Source organism: Nuphar pumila, chromosome 14, assembly GCF_984573655.1.
Source record: "Nuphar pumila chromosome 14, dmNupPumi1.hap1.1, whole genome shotgun sequence".
NCBI classification, from domain to species: Eukaryota; Viridiplantae; Streptophyta; class Magnoliopsida; order Nymphaeales; family Nymphaeaceae; genus Nuphar; species Nuphar pumila.
Window position 1 is genome coordinate 18,412,767 of NC_143262.1, and position 22,826 is coordinate 18,435,592.

The 22,826-nt window shown below is 38.0% G+C and overlaps 1 protein-coding gene across 2 annotated transcripts in view; it reads right to left on the reverse strand.

The window, feature by feature from the left end:
* The window catches only part of LOC149816543 (E3 ubiquitin-protein ligase BRE1-like 2), a 76,146-nt gene extending 55,189 nt beyond the window's left edge, over positions 1-20,957 (reverse strand). The window contains exons 1-12 of one of the 2 annotated variants that reach the window (XM_089988169.1): positions 20,524-20,957; positions 19,086-19,247; positions 18,900-18,987; positions 18,547-18,777; positions 18,215-18,382; positions 17,896-18,089; positions 17,697-17,780; positions 17,452-17,571; positions 17,165-17,351; positions 16,932-17,092; positions 6,880-6,951; positions 6,583-6,659 (exon numbers count right to left, since the gene is read on the reverse strand). In XM_089988169.1, coding sequence (XP_089844295.1) covers positions 6,583-6,659; positions 6,880-6,951; positions 16,932-17,092; positions 17,165-17,351; positions 17,452-17,571; positions 17,697-17,780; positions 17,896-18,089; positions 18,215-18,382; positions 18,547-18,777; positions 18,900-18,987; positions 19,086-19,247; positions 20,524-20,631 — 1,652 coding nt within the window. In that variant the 5' untranslated portion in view covers positions 20,632-20,957. Of the gene's footprint in view, positions 1-6,582; positions 6,660-6,879; positions 6,952-16,931; positions 17,093-17,164; positions 17,352-17,451; positions 17,572-17,696; positions 17,781-17,895; positions 18,090-18,214; positions 18,422-18,546; positions 18,778-18,899; positions 18,988-19,085; positions 19,248-20,523 lie in introns of both variants that reach the window. The other variant, XM_089988168.1, reaches the window with a different exon arrangement.
* Positions 20,958-22,826: the final 1,869 nt, after the last annotated feature.

Here is a 22,826-nt window from a genome sequence, read left to right on the forward strand (position 1 = left end):
CACCTCATATTTATAACACTCAAAAGGTGAGGCCAAGAGGGAGTCGTGGGACTCCCAACGACTCTAAATAGAGTCGTTGGAGGTCCAACGACTCTCTAATACAAAAAGCTTTTTGACTTTTGGTAAAAAAGCAAAGGTCTATGAATGTCAAAAAGAATAAAACTAAAACCTAACCTAATTACATTCGAACTACAATACATAACTAAACTAAAAAACTAAAGAGATTACAAATAGAGCCATTGGGAGTCCAACGACTCTCTAATACAAAAAGCTTTTTGACTTTTGGTCAAAAAACAGAGGTCTATGAATGTCAAAAAGAATAAAACTAAAACCTAACCTAATTACATTCTAACTAGAATACGTAACTAAACTAAAAAACTAAAGAGATTACAAATGATTTTATACAAGTGATTTTACATTTTTGAGTCTTCATATCCACAACCAAAGATCCTCAACATAAGAATGATAAAAGTTTAGAAAATTATTAAGGTCCTCAGTAAAGATACTTAGTGATAAAAGGTTAATGGGAAACTTTGGTGTATTGAGAACAGAATACAGTGAGAAACAAAGAGTGTGAACAGTACCTTTCCTAAAAGTACAATAAGGAGATCCATCAGCCAGTTTCAGGTTCCTGCTTTGGATTAGATGCATAATAATCAGTAAATAGAGATCTCTCACCTGATATATGGTTTAATGGCATAGTTGGCAAACCTGGCGATCCAACTCGGGAACTCGTCCAATAGTTGGGCTGCTGATCCAGCCCAAACCTGTTTTAACCAGGTTTGGGTTGGAATAGTTTAGGAATCGACTGACTCAGCACTGACTCGGCAACTCACCGAGTCAATGCTGAATCAGACGATTCACGTCTGTTTCAAACATATCAGTTTTGACCCGATTCACCGAGCTGAACCGGTATGAACACTGGTTCGTTAAGAGTATAACCGGCTTTAAAATATATCACGGTGCTCGAGTCTCTCGACTCTTCCCCTGCTTCCTCATTTTTCAGAAACCCTCTGGTACCTCCCCTCCATTTTCATCCACCACCGGCGTCCACCGACCACTGCCGGCGACAACTGACTACAGTCTCTCTCTCTCTCTCTCTCTCTCTCTCTCTCTCTCTCTCTCTGAGCTGAGCTGAGCTGAGCTGATGCACATTTTGGGTGTTTTTCACCTTATTGTGTACCATGTGCGTGTGTGTGCATTGTGTGAATCTTTTTTCATTTTGCTGTAAATAATGTAAATCTACAAAATGATGATGAATTTTCTCATGTTACTTTTCATTTTGTTGTACCATGTCACAATTTTCATTATTTTTCTTATTTTCGTGGCTAGTTACATGTAAAATTATGAAGCTTATCTATTTTTTTATGCAAATATTTTGTAGTTTTTATCCTTTAATGCTTTGATTTTGGTGAATTTGCTGCTTGGGCCTTGGATTTTGATTATTTGCATTCATATTGTAGAAAACACAGTGTTATATTCAATATTTAAGGTATTATTAAAAAAAACACTAAAAAAGTTTAGGTTCTAACCGGTCCGAGTTACCGAGTTGACCTGCTGACCCGTGAGTCAAAGGTCGGGCGATCCGAGTCCGAGTCACGGGTTTGCCAACAATGGTTAATGGCACTAGATGCCAAATGCATTGAGACAAATTCATACCTTGGTGTCCATGATATGACATAGGAGCCATGGATGAAGTGTCCTTGCATGGATTGACTTCTCACAATTCGAGTGTGTTGATTCTTTTCTGTAAATCCCTTTCTCTCGAGGACATTAGAAAATTCTTGATTGGATTAAAGAGGGAAGTTTTGGTTTGTCATGATGTATTTGTTTCTTTTAAGGAAAATTCAACACAAATGAGGATGAGTGGAGGCTTTTCAAATCTAGGCAAGCCCAATCCATTAAAATGGTTCTATAGAAAATCCAGGATTTGTCAGCAAGAGTTGATGATGTGTGCATGGTGTGTCACCTTCAAAAGGCTCATTTACATATCACGAAATGGCGTCGTAGGCCAACAATCCACAATGTCGTAGGCCAACAATCCACGACGTTGTCTTATGAAAATGGTGTTGTGTTGCCATGGTGGGGCCTGAAAAATGCATGAGTTGTGTGTTTTCGTGAAAACCCCAGGTTTTCACAACACACAAACGCGCCCTGAACTTAACAATTAGGAAGTCGTGTTCACACTATAGGTTAAGGAAAGAAAAGAATAACCCAAACCTAACAATTTCCAAAAGTTACAAGACAAGAATAGAGATAGGCAATTTGGGATCCAAACCAGTAATTAAATCCAAACTAATAAATCCAATTAAACTGGGTGACAAGGCATGTGAGGATGATGGAAATAATAAGCCTTGCATTTATTTTGCAGGTGAATTTTCCAGCAACATTGGAAAAGGGACTGGGCAAACTTTTAGAATGATCTAGGCATAAGGGACCTTCTATGGGAACCAGTGTTATTAAAAACACGCCTCAAGGCGCAAAAAGCGTGCCTCGCCTCAAGGCGAGGGGCTTTATGCCTTGAGGCGCGTATATAAAGCACAAAACCCTCGAGGCATGCGCCTCACACGCCTTGAGGTGCACGCCTCGAGGCGAGGCGCGCCTCAAACTGAGGCGTGTATGCCTGGGTTTTTGGTCAAATGAGGGTCAAAGCCCTCATTTGACCAAAAATTAGGGTTTAACGTTTAAACAAACCATAATCTTTTATGTTTTCACGCATTCTCTCTCTCTCACGTAGGCTCTCTCTCGTCTCTCACGTGCAGTCTCTCTCTCACACGCAGACTCTCCCTCTCTCTCATATTTTTCTCACACAGGTACTCTTACCTCTCGCACGCAATCTACTGCTTTTTCTCATTTTCTTTTGGGGGAGGGATCACATGGGGATTGGGGATGTTTTCATCATGTGTATGTGTATTATGTGGGGATCACAGAAACAAATTGTTTACGAGTTTTGAGTGAGGTTTCATTTAAGAAAATGAGACTTGTGAAACTTGTGGATAGAGAAGACCAGAAAATATTGCTTTTGGGCAATGGTGCATTGTGTGGCATGTGGTTCAGTTAGGCATTTTTTCAGAACTTTCAGCACTGTGCAGCATGTGATAATAAAATATATCTCTACAGAGGGCTGTCTATTAAGAAGGGTATGTCCTATAATATTTGAGTGTATGTGTATTTCAGAGTTTGAAGATTTTGATGCTATAAAATGTAGCAGTAGCTTGCTAAATCATGCATGATATCCCAAATTTTGGTGCTGTACATTATGACTGGAGAGTACACATACCAAACTATATGTTTGATGAATGTGTTATAGTTCAGGATCTGGGGCATAAGGACTGTTCAGCCTGTTTTAATTGTGAGTCAAAGAGGTTAGAGATGCCATGAGGTTTGGTTATAATCACAAGTGACTTGATTAATGTTGCTTATAGCCTATGTCACATGGGTGCGGGTGCGGGTGCGGGTGCGGGTGCGGGGATTCGGCACTTCCAAAAAACCCGGGTGCGGGGGTGCGGCAGGGGCAAAAAATCTGTATAAAAAACAAAAAGAGGCAAAAGCAAACCCTGAAAAGTTGAGTTTTCCGGTTTTAATGGTCAGATGTGTAAGTATGGTTAAGAAGCTAACATTTAAGCAGTTAAGCTGTTCTTATATATATATATATATATATATATATATATATATATATATATATATATATATATATATATATATATATATATATATATATATATATATATATATACTAGTTCCAAATCCAGATCTACATCATCAAATCCTTCTGGATTCAAAATCGGATCAACTGTAATCCAGTCTGTATCCAACCTACTTTCCCCCCTACTGCAAGGTGTTTTTCAATTGGTGGCCCAGGTCATGGATTGCATGTCAGCATACAGGTTTAAGTTGGATATCGGACTGGTGTGGGTTTGTTTTTTGTTCGGATCTGGCATCCCAGTCAAGATCATTTACACCATATTGGAGTTGGTTATTTCCCGGATCAGGTGCGAATTGAAACCATAGTGGCCCACGACTTGTGAACGGGTTACGTATGAATATGACCCAACAACAACTAAGATCGGCCACGACTTGTGAACGGGTCACGTATGAATATGACCCAACACCAACTAAGATTGGATTCAGTAGGGCACAAAAAGATGCAGACTGACACGGACAGAAACTCACATTGGCGTTCACGCAAAACCCTGAACCCTCTCACTCTCTCTCTCTCTCTCTGAAAATCCATGGCGTCCTTCCCAGAAAACCCTGACTAACGGCGAAAATTCGGCGAGAACATGGCCGGAAAACGGTCGTCTACATTCCTCTTCGTTGTTGCCTTCTTCCTCACCGTCTCGTCTCTTAGATCGGCCTCCAGGGCGTCGACAGCAGAAAACACAACGGTCCACGCCACACCCCCAACCCATCGCCGGCATTCTCCTCCAGATTCCGGAAAGGGAACAATACACTCGAGAAGACCTTCGGTCAAGCTCGAATCCCTCCAAAGATCGGAGGTTGCAGAAAACTGGACCGAAATGACCTTGGGTGCGGTCAACGCACCCAGGGTCGGGTTGACCGCACCCGCGTCGAGTGCATCGACCCTGCTAGCCGAATCCCTGTTACATAGCTTATAGCATGGGTTATTCAGTAAGGGCACTCTTTATCGCTTTAGCATAGTTGAACCATAACAAAATGTGTAGGTTGGCTAACAAAACCCATTCATGATGTGTTTATATGTAATCACTATGGTTGGTCAACATCCGGGAGTGATATATAATTTGTGACATTTTTTACAAGTTACTTAGTCTTTGATCTGGTGGAAATAATGAGTGTGATTGATTTTTACAAGTTAATCTCATATTTTGTCAGTATTTATTTGAGATTTTTTATTTCTTGTTAGTTGTTGCTTCATCAATAAAGCATTTTTTATTTATTTATAATTTTAGATATTTTTTATAGTTTTTTTAAGTTTTAAATTTTTCTTTTTAGGCTTACGCTTTACGCCTCGAGGCTTATGCCTCGCCTCAGATTTTGGTGGAGCGCCTCGCTACGCCTCAACGCTTTCACAACACTGATGGGGACCAAATCAAGTAACAAAAAATAAAAAATGGAAGTTTGCTTGGAGATGCTGACTCTTGACTGCATGGTGGGCAACTTGGAAAGAGAGGAACAGCTGAACTTTCAGGGAATGTTCTTTGAACATCTATGTTAGCCATAAAAACATTTTGGCTAATGTTCAGACTTCCATCACTAACCTGTCTTGGCTGAAGCCCATGTTTAATCATACATTGTAGTCATCCACAATACAGTTGGGATGACTACCTCGTCAACCAACAACCTATCTTTCTTGATTTATGATCATAATCACAGATATAGGTGATATTTTGAAATATCTTTATAAATTGATAGAATGATATTAAAGGTAAAATCTCACGATATTTAGAAAATATCAGAAACATATATATCGTGATAATATCATGATATTGTTAGTTATTTTTATTCTTTTACTTCTTTTCTATATCTTAGATATATTTTTTCTTCTTTCTTTTATACTTTTACTTATTCTGCCATTTTCATACTTTTTAAAAAAATTTAAGCGCTGAGATTTTTCCAAGATTAAACTAAACCTATATTATCACAAGAAATTGCCTTGGCAAGATATAGCCTAGGCCAACATTTGTGATTATGTTTGTGATAAATATATTTCTTTACTTTCTCCCATGAAAAAACCATTATGATCTAACTAGGGCAACATAATCAAAATGAAGGGGCTTAACAAATCAATTCTATAAACTAGAGATTTCCTGTAAGTTCAACATTAAAATTGACCCAGAACCTGACATCTTTTCATGTCAAAATACCATTTGGGGATCTACACTACAGAGATGTATGTAATAAAGTTTTAGAGAGCATCTACATCACATGGGTATGGGTATGGGTATGGGTATGAAGGGTACGACATGGCAATTTTAAAAAATACAGGTACAGGGACACGACTCTCTCTCTCTCTCTCTCTCTCTCTATATATATATATATATATATATATATATAATTAAATGGTTAGGGGGTTCAAGTGAAATTGTTGAAGAAGGTGGGAGAGGATGAAAATTTTTTAAATAAAAGTGGGGTAGGTTGGAAAGAGAGGGAAAACCAAAGGGGTTTTCGTCTCTCTCTCTCTCTCTCTCTCTCTCTCTCTCTCTCTCTCTCTCTCTCTCTCTCTCTCTCTCCTTTTTTTCTTCTTCTCCCTCACTGCCCTTTGACTGATGGTCAAACAACAGCAAAAATCGAATGTTTGGTATTTGGGTTGGATCCTGGCTGGACCGACCCAACCCAGACCGAGCACGTACCCATGCCACACCTGGTACTTGTACTTATGCCAAGGCGTGTCAACACAGGTATGTGGATCTTTCAAACGTGCCCGTGTGACATAGGAGAGCATTTTATGACTTCTAATATTCACAAAAATCATGAGGTAAACACCACAGGGAAAAACATCAAAGCAAAAATGTCAATTGGAAATCAGATCTTCCTGCATCAAAATTTATAAATTTAGGAAATGATAATCCAGAGAAAAAAATAGTGAGCATTCAACAGTACCTTCTGTCAAAGCATTCTTGGCCATACATGTCAAGAAGAATCTGTAGTTCTTGTTTTTCCTTCTGTAACTTCTCAATCTATACATACATTGCGTCAGTTAGAAATTACTATTTAATGATAGAAATTAGAGTTATGCTATTTGTACACATTATTAAAACATGAAAATGCCAATTAGCATCAATTCAAGTATCGAAAGTATGAGTATGACACAGACCATATATAAAGATGTAACAAATTATCAGAAGCTCAATAATAAGAAACTGGGGATAAGAAAGGATCCAAGGCCATTAGGATTACCAATGTCTTAAGGGACTTAATCTTTATCTCGTTCGTAGCACATTTATCCGATAACATTTTGTATTCTCCTGTCTGCATGACAAAAGGAATATCAACTCCAAAGCAATAAGATAAGAAGGATAATCACAAGCAATCAAATCATTTAAAAGAAAATTAATTTGATGCACAGATATTATCAGAATGAAATGGAAGGTGCTGCCTCTTAATGAAGAATTAGAATAAAATCAAGAAAGAGCAAAGAGGACATCCAGAAAGTGTGAAATTTAATTGTGATTTTCTACTAAGATGAAGCATCAACACCAAATAGCTAACCAATATAATTAGAATCCAAAACTTTCACTGTTTAAACACAATCTTCGATTGGCACTACATTCAAAAGATTATTTCTCATGTATGTTGTTGTGTAACTAAATAGAACTCACTTGCTAAAAGTGAATGTTTGTTCCTGCTCCATTGTGTACAGCACAGGCAAGTATCTCTTCCAGTTACCATGTTGGTTCCCTGGAATTTTATTGCAAGAAGCCTGAACAAATTAACAAACTCCCAACAAGATCCACTAAAAACTGTATGGCTGGTGAAACCACTTTGAATCAAGAAATGCTGATCTAAGCCTTAATAAAACGACTTCTCCTTGAACATTCTTTTTTGAAAGGACACTCCCCCCACAGCATAGCCATGTCCATGGTTTTTCTCTCCAAATTTACTTTTTATTTGTTATCAGCATAAGTTCTGCATGATACCTTATTTTCTTAGTGTATTTTTAATTCCAAATACAGAATGAAGATTAGCTAAGGATACAAGTCTGCAACCTGTTATTTTTCTTACTAAATGCAAGATAAGTTACTCTTTCTCAAAGAGTTGAAGAGGATAAACCTTTTTATTCTGGCATTTTTGCTCCATCGACCTTATCCACATATAGGCCTGCACTATGTAAGCTGGGGGCTTCTGGTTGTGTGATTTAAAGCTTCGAATGAGGCATACAAAAACAGCAAGCAAGCAGCATTCACAAAGGCATCTCTATCAAGTATCAACTGGATAGATGCACAGCAGGTTTCATCATTTTAACCAGAGATCATAATTAAATTACTATTCTGATTATTATAAACCACAATGATTTATCTTAGAAGACTTCAACTTGAAGTCTGAATCAGATCGATCATGACACTGCAGCAACATCAAATCAACATATAATGCCTCTTAATAATATGAAAAATAGACCAACCATTGCCAGATTGCCATCATCCAATGCAAGGAGTGCCTTTTCTCTTAACCGAATACAAAAGAAAAATCTCAATTGTGGAAAAGTCAAAAAAAAGAAGGACCTTCTGCTAGGAAAAAGAGTTGGCAATACTCAGTATGATTATAATATAAAGAGGCACCACAACTGGAAATACTCAGTATGCCTATAACACAGAGACACCAACAACACACATAATGCAGTTATACAAGCCACCAATTCCTGCATTAATCAGGTACTGCAGAGCACAGAGCACAACACAGTTTTTTGGTCACAAAACATGAACCTAGTGTGATAACTGACCTAAAACAAGCACACAGATATCTGTAAACTACTGAATTCTCTCTTAAGAATCCTAATTGCTGCTCTTCATCAAACACCAACTTCGCTAACTCTAACTATAACTATTAATTGCAGAGTATTCCCTAAAGATGGTCCACGTTCTCATCTGAACAAGCATAATAGTTCCCAAAGATGTTTCACTAGGTCAAGAAATGGATGCAAGATTTGGCCTCTAAATATTTAGTATGTATCTATCCAGTGAATGGAGACCCCCAACCTTACTTGTACAGTTCACAAGAGCATCTCAATAAAACTTGCAGGCAGGTTCAGAATCAATATGCTAATTTGATCAGGACTAGGAAAAGGGGCCAGCTAATTGTTTCCAATTCTTCCAAAAAAAGCGCACACGAGAACCGCTTAATGTACATCTACTGACATAGTCAAGTGAGTATCAGACATGATGCTAATAAACATTATATGACCTGGTAACTTTGTGAAACTGGGACACAAGGACATGGCCGTGTGTACATGTGTGTCCATGTATATATATGCATCTGCACATGGCATATGTATATGTGCATGTGATTGTGCAGAATCTGTAGATTACAAATTCCCAATCTAAAGTAGCAAAGCATATCATAAGAGTGCAAATTCTTCAATAATTCAAAGAAATTATGATTAATAAAGATTCGATAAAGATATAAGGTGGAAATTGAAATATGCTAATCAACAACAAAATTTCCAATATGGTTTGATTGTGCCTACTAAGTGGCTCATTCAGTGTTCATCTTCGTGCAGTGTCGTGTCAACACAGGGCGCACATGCACATACAAAGTGAAGTATCCATGTGATGCAGATGTATCCTGTCTAGGCTGATGGAAGGAGGAGTCCTACCATGTGAAATAGTTTGCCTCAAGGGAACACAAGGATTGCCACCTGTGTGTTAAATATACTGTTATAGATATATACTAGTTAGTATGTACCATACTATTTAACTAGTGCATATATTATATATATAATATTGTATATATTATTTTTCTGTGTTTTTTTTCTTCCTTTTTTTATTTTGTTGTACTTTGTGGCTGTTGAACTAGCCGTTGGGAGTGTCCAACAGCTAGTTGGACTAGCAGTTGGGCACTCCCAATGGCCAGCTCTAGCCTTTTGGATGCTTATAAAAAGGGAATGAATCCTCATAGTAAAGGTAAGCGGATTGTGAGCTTTTCTTATTAATAAAATATTAGTTTTTATACTTTGTCTCTCTTGTGTGCCTTAGTGCACTTCTATTGCCCATAGAGGCTTTTGTATTGCCCGGGCTTGTGTTCTTGGCTTATTGACTAGTGTGTTTGGATATATCTTTTTTTTATTGTTTGCTTTCATGGTATCAGAGCCAAAGGCTCTTGAAGATTGAAGATGGTGATGCCCAGTGGTTCGTGAGATCATTATTGTTGGTGGTAATCCAATACAAGTTCTCTCTCCGTCATATCTAGTGATCATGGCCGAAAGAGACTCTTCCGTTATCTACTTCAAACTAAATGAATCCAACTATTTGATGTGGGCGACCGCCATGGAAAATCACATCAAAGGAAAGAAGTTATGGGGTTAAGTATGTGGAACCACTTCCGAACCCCAACTAAAGCTTACATGAAGAAAAGAAAATCAAGTGAAGGCTCTCACTGACGAAGAAAAGGGAAAAACCTTGAAAGAGTATCGAGATAAAATGGAGGATTGGGAGGCGACTAACGCTCAAATTCTCTCATGCCTTATAAATACTATGTAACTCAAGATCGCTACCAACATTATCAAGTTCAAGAAAGAGAGTGACACATGGGTCTTTCTTAAGAGCATATTCATTTAAAAGGATATGACTCGACAATATTATCTCCAAGAAAAGGTGTGCACCACGAAGCAAGGAGATAGAAGCGTAATAAACTACTATGGTCTTTTGTCTCCCTTATGGGACGAACTAACCATGATTGAACCTAAATGAGAAGGTCCGGCAATAGAAATGAGACAAAAACAAATTGAGGGAAAATCTATTAGCTTTCTTGTTTGGGCTTAGACAGGAATTCGAGCAGGTGAGATATTCACTTCTTCATACAACAACCATGCCTCTTATGAGTGAGGCACTAGCCGAAGTATGTCATGAGGAAACAAGACTCGGCATGAACAAGACAAGTGAAGTACTTGTCGTGTCAAGACCCAGCAACGATGTAAGGACATATAGACTTTCTCGCTTCGAGAAAAAACATAATGGAGGTGGAAGAAAAATCATGTATTACTATTGTAATGAACCGGGGCATATAAAACCAAAATGCTCGAAACTCATATGTAAGGGAGCCTCAGTGAGTGAAGACACACCCAAAAGAGAGGAAACAATCAAAAGAAAAAGCAACCTCAAGGACTTGTATATTGCTCAATTGACGGAGGCTCTTCAATAATACCTAAAGGTCACTACATCTACTTTCGATGTCGTGGTATCATCTTCTTCTCCTCCCAGTAAGTCTTCTTGGATCTTAGATTCGAGAGCCTCATTTCCTACTGAATCTATACTTTCTGATTGCACCAATTAATATTTTTCTTATGTTTTCATTGTTGATGGAACCTCTTTAAATTCCAAAAGCACTGAAAATTTAAAGACTTTTTCAAAAGATTTTAAAAAAAATTATCTCGAATGTTAGTTATTCCAAAACTAAACTTGAATCTTTTCTCGGTTTCTCAAATCTCGGATTATGGTATGAGGTCTTCTTCTCATCTAAGGCTTGTTGGTGCAAAATCTCTAATTAGGGAAGTTGATTGGGCAAAGTCATAGAAGATAAGACCTCTATTATATGAACTATCTTTGTCTTTCAAAAAAATCTTTTTGTAATTATGCTAAATAAATTGACTTAGCTCTTTAGCATAAAAGATTAGGTCACCCAAGTATTTCCAAATTGTTACTTTTTCTTTTTTTGGAAAAATATTGTAAGGAAAATATTTTGTTTGTAATAATTGTATACTTGAAAAAAAATGAAGATGCTTCGTTTTGGATCAAGAACTTTTGTGTTAAATGAACTTTTAAAATTGGTGCATTTGAAACGTATGGAAACCGACCCCCGTTATGTCGAAAGGAGGATTTTCATATTATGTTACTTTTATAGATGATTATAGTAGACATACTTGGATCTACTTCCTAGATTCAAATCTAATGTTTTTGCTGGTTTTAAATATTTTCATAATCTTGTTAAAAATCAATTTAAAACCAATATCAAAACTTTTCACTCTGATTTAGGGGATGAATTTCTTGCAAATGAATTTCAAACTTATTTGAAAAAACATGAGATTATACATCAAAATCTTGTCCTAGAATACCTCAATAAAATGGATTTGCCGAAAAAAACATCGTCATATTATTGAAACAACTAGAAGCATGCTTATTTCAAAAGGAGTTTCAAAAAGTTTTGGGCCAAAGCCTCTCTTACCGTTGTATATTTGATAAATAGAATGTCTTCTCCAATTTTGGAAAACAAACCTCGATAAAAAATCTTTTTAAAAAGTAGTCCTGATTTAAAAATATTGAGGGTGTTTAGATGGAAGTGTTTTGTACTTCTTGAAAAACATGACAAACTCTCCCCCATATTCATAGAGTGTGTGTTTGTTGGATATGCCGATAACCAAAAAGGCTATAGATGTTATGATTTGAAAAACGATAAACTCTATGTTTCTAGGAATGTTTACTTTTCTTGAAAAAGAAAAAGGTTTTGATGTTCAAGAATCCAAGGAAGATCTTAAGTATGCTTTCTTGTTTGATTTATAAGCTAAACATAATGATAAAGTTGTGGATTATGACTCTAGTGAAAATGTTGATGATAATGCTTCTAATGATATTTTTTTATAATGTTGAACCTATTCAAGAGTCAAGTGTTGATAGTGAACCTAGCCAAGAACTTCAATGTTACTCTCGATGTAATGGTGGGGATAATCCATGTGCTTTTGATAAATATAATTAATCCCTTGAAATAGAAGAACCTAGTCTTAGGAGATCCGAACGTGTCTCTAGACCCCCAAATAGATTTGTCTCATATGAGTCTTTTTCACCCAATTATAAATCTTGTCTTATAGTTGTGCATTCATATCATGAACCTTCAAACTATAAGGAGGCCAAAGACATAAAAAAATGGGTGGAAGCCATGAATTTAGAATTAGAAGCCTTACATATAGCTAAAACTTGAAAAATGCAGTCACTACCAAAGGCAAAGAAGACTATAGGATGTAGGTGGGTTTTTAAAATAAAGACCAAAAGTGATGGATCATTAGAAAAATATAAAACTAGGTTAGTTGCAAAAGGATATTCTCAAGAATATAGTATAGATTACGAAGAAACCTTCGCCCCTGTTGCCCATATGACCACTATTATGACCCTTATTACAGTAGCATCCATTAGGAATTGACCTATATACCAATTAGATGTTACAAATGTCTTCTTAAATGAAAATTTAAATGAAGAGGTATACATGGATCATCTCCCTGGTCTTAACATTGAAAAGGGTATGGTTCTTCGTCGTCGCAAAGTCTTTTATGGACAAAAAAAAAAACCCAAAGGCATGGTATGATAGGTTCAGTAGAACTATGTTAGATCTTGGTTTAAGATCGTGTTATACACTGCTCTTTTTGTAAGGTCTATAGGTTTGACTTTTGTTTTATGTCACATGTACGAAAGGTACGACATAGAAATTCCAAAAAATGTGGGTACGGGGATACGACTATATATATATATCACATAAATACAAAATAAACTCAATATAATCTATATATATGCTATATCTAAAATATATATTATATAGTGAAAATATAATTATAAATTATAAATTAAATACAAACTTGCATGTATAGAGGGTAAAAATGTGTGTCCGGGTGTCGACACGGGGATACATGTGTTAACACAGGTACGTAGGGTAAAATGGAGTATCCAGTTACCATAACTTTTGTTATATTACTCCTATATATTGATGATATGATCGTCACAGAAAGTGATAAGAAAGGAGTTGAAGAAATCAAATTTATGCTTAAAGAAACATTTGATATGACTGATCTTGATTTTTTGAGATATTTTTTAGGTATTGAAGTAGTTTACTCACCAAGAGGATACATCTTATCTCAAATGAAATTTACAACTGATATTGTTGCCCGCTTGAGAATCACATATGAGAAACATGCTGACACACCAGAAGTAGTTAATACCAAGATGAGAGCTGAAGATGGGATTCTACTGGATGATCCAACACCTTACCGACAACTCATTGGAACATTAACCTACTTGTCTATTACTCGATAAGACATTGTGCACGCAGCGCATACTGCAAGTCAATTTCTACAGTGCCAACCTGTTTCTATATGAGTGTCATATAGCGAATATTAAGATATATAAAAAATACTATATTCAAAGGGTTTTTCTTATCTTCCTCATCTTTAAATCTTATTACTTATACTAACCCTAATTAAGGAGGAAATCCCAATAACTGACACTCAACTACTAGTTTTTGTATTCCAAGGTGATTCTCTTATATCTTGGCCATGTAAAAAGCAACAAAATGTATCATTATCCTCCACATAAGCATAATATAGAGTGATGGCTACGGCAACAACTGAGGTCATATGGTTGTGGTCCCTACTTAGAGACATGGGAGTTGATGCTTCAGAACCTTCAAAGTGTCAGATACATTGTCATTAATCATACATTCTACGAACGGACCAAACATATCGAGATGCATTGCCATTACATTCGGGATGAGCACTTGAAGGGGACTATTGATTTGCCCTATGTATATTCTGAATATCATATCGTGAATGTTTTTCACTAAAACCTTGCATTGACCACGATTTCTCTTCCTTCTCAGCAAACTTTCGGTGGTTTCACCATAAGTTTGAGGGGGAGGGTGCTAAATATATATATATATATATATAATAGTTATTATGTACCATACTATTTAACTAGTGTATATATTATATAATATTGTATATATTAACTTTCTATTTTTTATTTTGTTGTATTTTGTGGCTGTTGAACTAGTCGTTGGGAGTGTCCAAAAGTTAGTTGGACTAGCCATTGGGATTGGATGCTTATAAAAAGGGAATGAATCCCCATTATAAAGGCAAGACGCTTTGAGCTTTTCTTACTAATAAAATATTATTTTTTATACTTTGCCTCTCTTGTTCTTCTCTCTTGTGTGCCTTAGTGCACTTGTATTGCCCATAGTGGTTTGTATTCTTGGCTTATTGCCTATTGTGTTTGGATATATCTTTTCTTTATTGTTTGCTTTCACTGTGCTCCCAAGGAATGTGCAATGTGATCTCTTATGCGCGAATTCTGCTTGGGTTACTAGCATATTCCTTCCCTTCTTATATGAGTTGCTAGCATCAAAAAACTATCTTGTGTGACACAGAGTAAGAGGTAATTAACAAAAATCCACCTAAGGTATGAGCTATTTACAAACTACTGCCCGAAATTTGGTTATTACATCCAACTGCCTACTTAATGTGAATCAAATACCCACTTGAGATATAAAATTACATTTTTGTCCTGACTCTGTAAAGCAACCCATTTTATGTCAGCTTATATTTTTTTGTTAAACAAATCAACAGTGAGGGCATTTTAGTCACTAGTTGCAGTGCAGGAAAGGCCCAAAGCCAATCCTGTATTTTGGTCACTCAGTTCGACTAAACAAGGTCAACCAAATGAATTTAGGACTAAGCATGTGTTTGAAACATAAGTTATACAAGCACGCGGCTAAATGCAATTACTGAAATGTTAGGTGGCTTTTCATAATTACTCTATAATGTTCCTTCCTTGACCCTTATCAGAAAGTTCAAAAGGCTATGACTGAACAATTTGATGTAGCCCTCATATACCACTTCCAGCAAGAACCCTAGATAGTTGAGATAACAATCACATAGCATTTGAATAAACCTGGGTCACATAGACACGGCAAAAGGACCAGGTGTTGTACGTACTGGGACTGGGTTGGGTCGGGTCTAACGGAGACCCAACCCGAACCCCAACTCTTTCTCTCTCTCTCTCACTATTTTTCCCCAGTCTCCACCCTAACCAGCAAGAGAAGAAGAACGAGGGGAGGAGAAAACAAAGAAGCAGAGAGAGAGAGAGAGAGGTCTCCACCCTAACCAGCAGGAGAAGAAGAAGAACGAGGGGAGGAGAAGAAGAAACGAGAGAGAGAGAGAGGTCTCCACCCTAACCAGTGGGTGGAGAAGACGAAGAAGCAAGAAGAGAGAGAGAGAGAGAGAGGTCTCCACCATAACCAACGGGAGAAGAAGAAGAACAAGGGGAGGAGAAGACAAAGAAGCAACAAGAGAGAGAGGCGGTGGGTACCTCCTTCTCGTTCTTCTTCTTCTTCTTCGCATGGAGAGAGAGAGGCAGTGGGTATGGGGCAGGGTTACCGGAAGCGCCTAGCTAAAAGGGGAAGCGCGCTTCCCCGAAGCGCGCTTCCCCGAAGCGCGCTTCGGAAGCGCGGAACGTCGCGCTTCCGAAGCGTGGGGGGAAGCGTCCCCCTTTTTTGGGAAGCGTGTTTCCCTTTAATGGGGGACGCGTTTCCCTTTAATGGGGGACGCGCTTCCCTTTAATGGGAAGCGCGCTTCCCATCACGCTTCCCCCACGCTTCCCCCACGCTTCCCCCTCGCTTCCCCCTCGCTTCCCCCTCGCTTCCCCTGTTTTTTTTTTAAATTTTTTGTATTTTTTATTTTTTATTTTTATTTTTTTCGCTTCCCCCTCGCTTCCGAGACGCTTCCTAGGTCGCTTCCGAGACGCTTCCTAGGTCGCTTCCGAGACACTTCCCGAATCGCTCCTAAGTGGTCCCACGCTTCCCCGCTTCCTAAAATTTTGAAAGTGCCTCGCTTCCCGCTCCCGCTTCCCGTATCGCTTCCCGCTCCCGCTTCCTCAACTGGCAACCATGGTATGGGGTCCCCATCCTCCTCCTTCTCGTTCTTCTTCTTCGCATATAGAGAGAGAGAAGCAGCAGTAGCGGCTCCTCCTTCTTCACATAGAGAGAGAGAGAGAGAGAAAGAGAGAGAGAGAGAGAGAGAGAGAATGGGAAGGAGATTACAAAGTACCTTCTTCCCTTAAAAATAAAAAGAAAAAATTTCAAACATCCCCTTATTTTTTAAAAAAAAATTATTTACCCCTTGTAAAAAAGAAAACACCTTTTAGACATTTTAAAATGAAACAAACATCCCCCAACACCCCCTCCCCCCCCCCCCCACCACCACCACACACACACACACACACACACACACATATATATATATATATATAGTTGTATTGCCGTTCCCACATTTTTCGAATTTGCCGTGTCGTATCTGCACCCGTACCCATGTGATAGGAATAAACTAAACATTATGTTTGTGTCCAAAATTTAAATAGCACCCAAATGTATTATAGCATTTGTTTCCTTAATGAGTGCACAGTAATGAAACGTCTTTTAAAAGAATAATTATTTAGCCAAATTTTGCAGCTTAACGAATATAATAGGATTGTTAAGGAGGAGACCTTTTCGTCTATTTTATCTCTAAGAGAATGGACTTCTTCACGTAAAGAGAGGGCTTCATGTGCTATCTCCTTAAAACGATTCAGTTGCACTTCCATTATTCCCATTTCTTTAGACAAGGCATCAGCCATGACACGGAACTCTGATTTGATATCCTTCCTTCCTGTGACAGAATATAAATCTGAGTACAATGGTGGCTAACCACTTATCCATAAGAGTGTGCTTCCACTCTTACCTGAATCCTGATCAGCTTCTTCCAATTTTATTTCAAGATTGTTTCTATCAGTCATACACTTCTGCAGCTGAATCTCTAGCTCCTGCATCCTAGTCTCAGCACTGCCAACAGCTTCTCGTGAAGCATCAGCTGTTTCTGCCTTCACGTTCAGTTCCTCCTCTCTCCAGATTATGTTGTTCCTGTCAGCCTAAAGTTAAATCTTAATAACATACTGATCTTAGAAGAAATTCTCAATGAGATTCATCACAAAATGGTTCCAGAGATGCATAATAAAAAATCAGTTCCACCTGCAAGGAGTCAATTAACCCTTTGTATCGTTCCACTTCAGACTTCAAATGCTGAACCCGCTCATTCAGTGTAGTGTAAGGTCTAGAGGACATGACATATTTCTCATCCTTCAGATCATTCTAGCAGCACAAGAATAAAGCACGCATGAGTCAAAAGATAGGCTTCAAAAAACTGAAATAAATCTTGTACGGAAAAGAAAGAAAGAAAGAACATAATATGATCCTATTTATGAAGAACATCAAACCTGAAGAGTTTTTAATTTCTTTGACAGGATTGCATTTTCTTCATATGCCTCTTGAAGCTCCAAAAGACGGCTTTCTGCTAAAGTCTGTGAAATATAACAGAGTGATCTTTATTCACCTATGCATTTATTATCTGAAAAGAAAAAGAGCAGGAATATTACACTGGAGAAAGATATTGCAGTTACATAAGATCCTTCGCACCTTAGCCTCCTCAAGTGAATCTTTCAACTCACGCATTCCCTTTGACCTTTCAGCGGACTTTTCCAGTGAATTGATTCCATTGACTGGACTCAAGATGGGAATTTTTGCTCCAGATGCCACATTTTTCTGCACTCTCAAATTCACTAACTTCCGTCTACTTTCTTCCAGTTGCGACATGCTGTCCTCCAGTTCACCTTATAAACGGAAAAAAAGGAAAATGACAAGACCTGAATTTAACATCCAGAAGGAAGGTTCCAAACAACTATATAATTTCAGATGCACGCTTTCACACTTCTTCACAATGGCATTAGAATATTACCTGCCAATTGTTTAATTTCAGATTGATCTGTTGCATGACTTTCAAGGTAAGTCTTTATTTCTTTTTCATAACATTTATGCTTCAAATGAAGGGCATCAATAGCTTTCTGCAGACTCTTTATATCCATTGTCAAAGCACTGTCAATCTTACGTAACTCAACAATAGCATCTGCAAAATGGGGAAGGATGAGGGGTTGGGGAGAGCTTTCTGGATAAACTCATCAATCACTTGCAGTTTAGGCAGAAAGAAAGAAGGCTCTGCTTATCATTACATACGACTTAAGATAATGAAAATGCATATCGCAAAGACCCTGTCAGTAATAATTTGCTTACCTTCAGCAGAAAGGTCTCCATGCAGTGATGATGCTAATCTTTCAGTTTTCATCCGTTGGGTATCTATAGCCTCCACTAAGCTCTTCATTAAGCTCAAAGTGAACGCCTGCCTTGAGGCAAGAGCTTCTTCAACATTGTCCACTGTCCCATTCGTTATGCGGCTTTCAGGTCTATTTGCTTCTAGAAGCCTGCAAAGAAATGTCTCCTCCAAAGGGCATGATGCAGGTACACCTAGGAAAGGATCAAAATATTTTAATTCCCAACTAGGCTGAAGAAATTACTCATGATACTTTCCATCATTAATACTTTTTGCTAGACTCCGCAACCATAATGACAGTCAACTTTTTTCAAACCTGTTGAGTGCTCTGACTGCTCTAGCGCTTGAATACCATTTTCATAGTCCCCAGCTCGTATAGCTAGCAGGCTCAGGTCATCAACCAACTAAAGCAGTACAAGCAATAAGCCACGAGTCAAAAAGAGGAAATCTTAGTTAAACAACTCAATATACAAAATGAAGATGTCCAACAACTATCACGAACCAGATTCCAATTTTTATTAACATTGATTAATGCTTCATCATAAACAATTTGTTTAGCTTTCAATTCATTAAACTTTTCCTCCAGGACATGCATCTCGTTCTTCTGGGCATCTAACTGCTGGACAAGCCTTTGATTCTGATATTGAAGCATAACTGCATCAGCCTGCAAATATGAACATACATTTTTAGAGTAACTCAGGAAGCATCAATTCTAATAGGTCTCACGGTGCCACAAATTGATAAATGAAGATCTTACATTATGCTCAAGATCAGTGTTTGTGAGTAATTGAAATATGCAGCAGTGAGAAATACTCAGATTAGAAGTATTAATTCAACAAAAGACAGGAACAATAAGATAGCATAAGTAAACAAAACAATCATAAATCATTAGAATATTTTCTTTGGCAGCAACTTCAGACCCAAAGGTATGACCATGAAAAACCCTATAACTCTGAACGGTCATACAAAAAGGAGTAGTAACAATAGTTCTAACAATGTCCCGTCGACAAGGACAGCTGGTAAACGAGCCGAGCATGAAGTGTTCAAGCTCGACTCATTCTTGTGGCAGGCTGAGTCGAGTTCGAGCTTGCTTTAAAAAAAACTGAAAATACTGAAAGTAATAGGATTACAAAAGAAAACACGTTGTTCAGATCTGGAAGCAATAGGATTACAAAAGAAAACACGTTGTTCAGATCTGGAAGCAATAGGATTTTGTCTTTAAGCCTAATGATTGCAAGCCAAATACTTCAATCATTTGTTCCACACGACATTATAGGATGTAACATATATCTAAAATATATCGATCACTACTTAACCAGCCTATACGAACCAAGCTGAGCCAGACACCTATCTTTCATGTTCAGCTTCCCGAGCCAATTTTACTAGTTTCAACAAAATCTTTACGAGCCAAACAAGAGCCGAGCCACGAGCTCTCTCTCGTTTCCCAGCCCTATCGACAAGCCCAATTATCTCTTCATTCCAAGAAAACGAAACCAATGAACAAACTCAACACGGGCATCAAATTTTTGAATGAGCAGCAGGACAGAAAACAAAATGAAGAGACGAAGAAGCCCTGTAGCTGCATCACGAACAAAAATACAAAAATGGAATACCACAATTCTCCAGAAGCGTTTACATAAGAACCGGGAAAAAAAAGGACAGGAGTAACTGCCTAGAAATCCATAAATTTGATAAACACCAGAAATTTAAACTTCCTGCAAATTCTCTACGGAGACAATGAATTGCACGAAATTTGTACTATTCTGCAAAGGATGAAACAATTAAGCAGAAAATAGTGAACCAACCGCACTATGTAAAACAAAAAAATCATTTCAATCATTTTCCACGGCACAACATAAGGGTCCCATGCAAACAACCGCATATCACGATCGACTTTTCCCTAAGAAACCACAAACGGAACCGATTCCAAAAACACATACGGCTTTATTGTCGGGGGAAGTCGGTGAAGGTTCCTTCTTGGCCATGACGGAGACCGAATTCAGGCTGCGCCGCTTATTCTCCGGCTCCTCTTCGCCGTTTCCCATCATTTCTCCAACTCCAGCGGAACCATTAACGGCGAATTTTGCTATCTCGAAACCTTCTCCCGCCGAAAATCCGGAGAGGGGCGCGGAGAAGCCCTAGTTGAGGATCGCCCTCCCTCGATTGCGACTCGAAACAAAGGGCGAGAAGGAAAAACCGCCGGTCATCTACCTCACGATTCACGAAGCTTGAAAACAAGCAGAATTTCCGATTGATTGCAGACCCAAACGAAGCATACGCCGACAGAAGGAGCAATCTCAGTTCTCCCCTCGCTCCGCTCCCTCTTCGAGTGCCACCGTTTTGGTGAGTGGCGACGCTCGCGCCCTGACACCCCCGCCCGGAGTGTATACATACCCCGCCGGTTTGGGTAAGGCGGGTTGGATACTGACTCGGTAGAACCGGATCCAGACTCACTTGTTCGACACGGTAATCCCACCTGTTGACTGTTGCACACTTTCCCTACTTTTTTCGGTATCATATCAGGGTTTGAAGAAGAAGCTCGGAACGGGTTCAATCACATGGCACGAAATTTGTGCATTAAGCACCTGATCGCCCTCCATCAGGTCTTGGGCCCCACAACCGACATGCCTATCCCCAAGATGGAGGGTGATCAGGTGCGTAAGGCACAAATTTTTGTGCCATCGTATTGCACCTGATCTTTTCACGTGCCCTTGACACCCACTAGGGACACGGTCATCCCAATGAAGGGCATGAAGATTGGGATGACTGGCTCTGCCGTAGGGGATTTCATTGATGCTGGTTGTTTTCATCCCATCGCACTCCATAGATGTGATCTAGATTGACATTTAAATTGCCAAAACCGGACTTATGTGCAGGATGCTTTGGCTATTAAAAAATTAACAGTTGACAAAAACACAATTTTATGATTTTTTAAATCATATTTTTCTGTCAAAAAAATACCATTCAAGGGTTAATTCTTATTAAATCGGCCATCTTGAATCCTTCTGTACGGTCAGATTTGATAAAAAAAACTCGCATCATAAGATTTTACAATGGTACGGAGACGTGGGATGACACAAGGGATGAGTCCAATGAAGGGTACGAAGATAGGGATGACATAGTGGATGAGTGGATTTGATCCTTTGCCACAAGGTAGAAGCTAGGTGCGCTCCTTTGTAGGCATAAGTTTTACCAATTATATGCCTACCAACGTCCGATCGGTAGCTCCTTGGCATAGCCAAAATAATAATAATAACACAAATTTGCAATATTTTCATGATCCATATTATTTGTGACATAGATTTGAAAGATGGAACTAGGACGGTTAAATGAGTCAAACAAATCTAGCTAGAGCTTTTTGAGCTCAGCTTGTAAAGAGTGAAACACTACTTGGGCTTGGCTCATAGGCTCGTCATGAACCATGCTTTAGGAGCCAATCATCAGCTGGCTCAATTTTTTTTTAAAAGTTTGCTATTTTTTAAATATTATTTAAAATCTGATAGTATATATAATATATGTAACACCCCAATATTTTAACTCAAAAGTTTGAGAGAATTTTTTTCTTTTTAAAAATAAAGAAAACAACATTTTTCTTTGGGTTAAGCATTCTTGGCGGGTTACAGATCAATCATCTTAACTGAATTAAAATGCGAATAACATTCACTATTAAAATTTAATTCAGTTCTAATAATTTAAAATTTACATAGAGTATTTTCAATCCAAAATAACAATAATTGTTTTTTTCTAAAACTATCATCGAGAAAGAAAAAGGTTATCTCTCAATATCGCCCAAGCATTCCGTATTCGCTTCGCAATTGTACATCATACTTCACCTGAAACCTTATAAAATAGGTCAAACTCGTGAAAAACTGGTAGAAAATATTATTCAATACACACAAACCAAATACAATATGCAAGATAATATCTCAACAACTGACACAAACATGCAGATAGTCATCAATTCAAGCATGCATAGCATTACAATACAACAAAACATTATCATTCATAAACAGTTGAAATATTATGCATGAACAGATAAATATGCATGCACTTACCATTACAAAACAGGAGATCATTTATGCATGAGCAACTTAATTTACTTTAATTAAGTTTTTTTTTTTTACATAATGCATGTCATGTTTATCTAAATGCAAAAACAAATTTATGTTCTCACTTCTTATCCCCATGGGTACTACACAGACAATAACCTGGATCAGGGCCATGGCACGGGAGTTGTATTCAT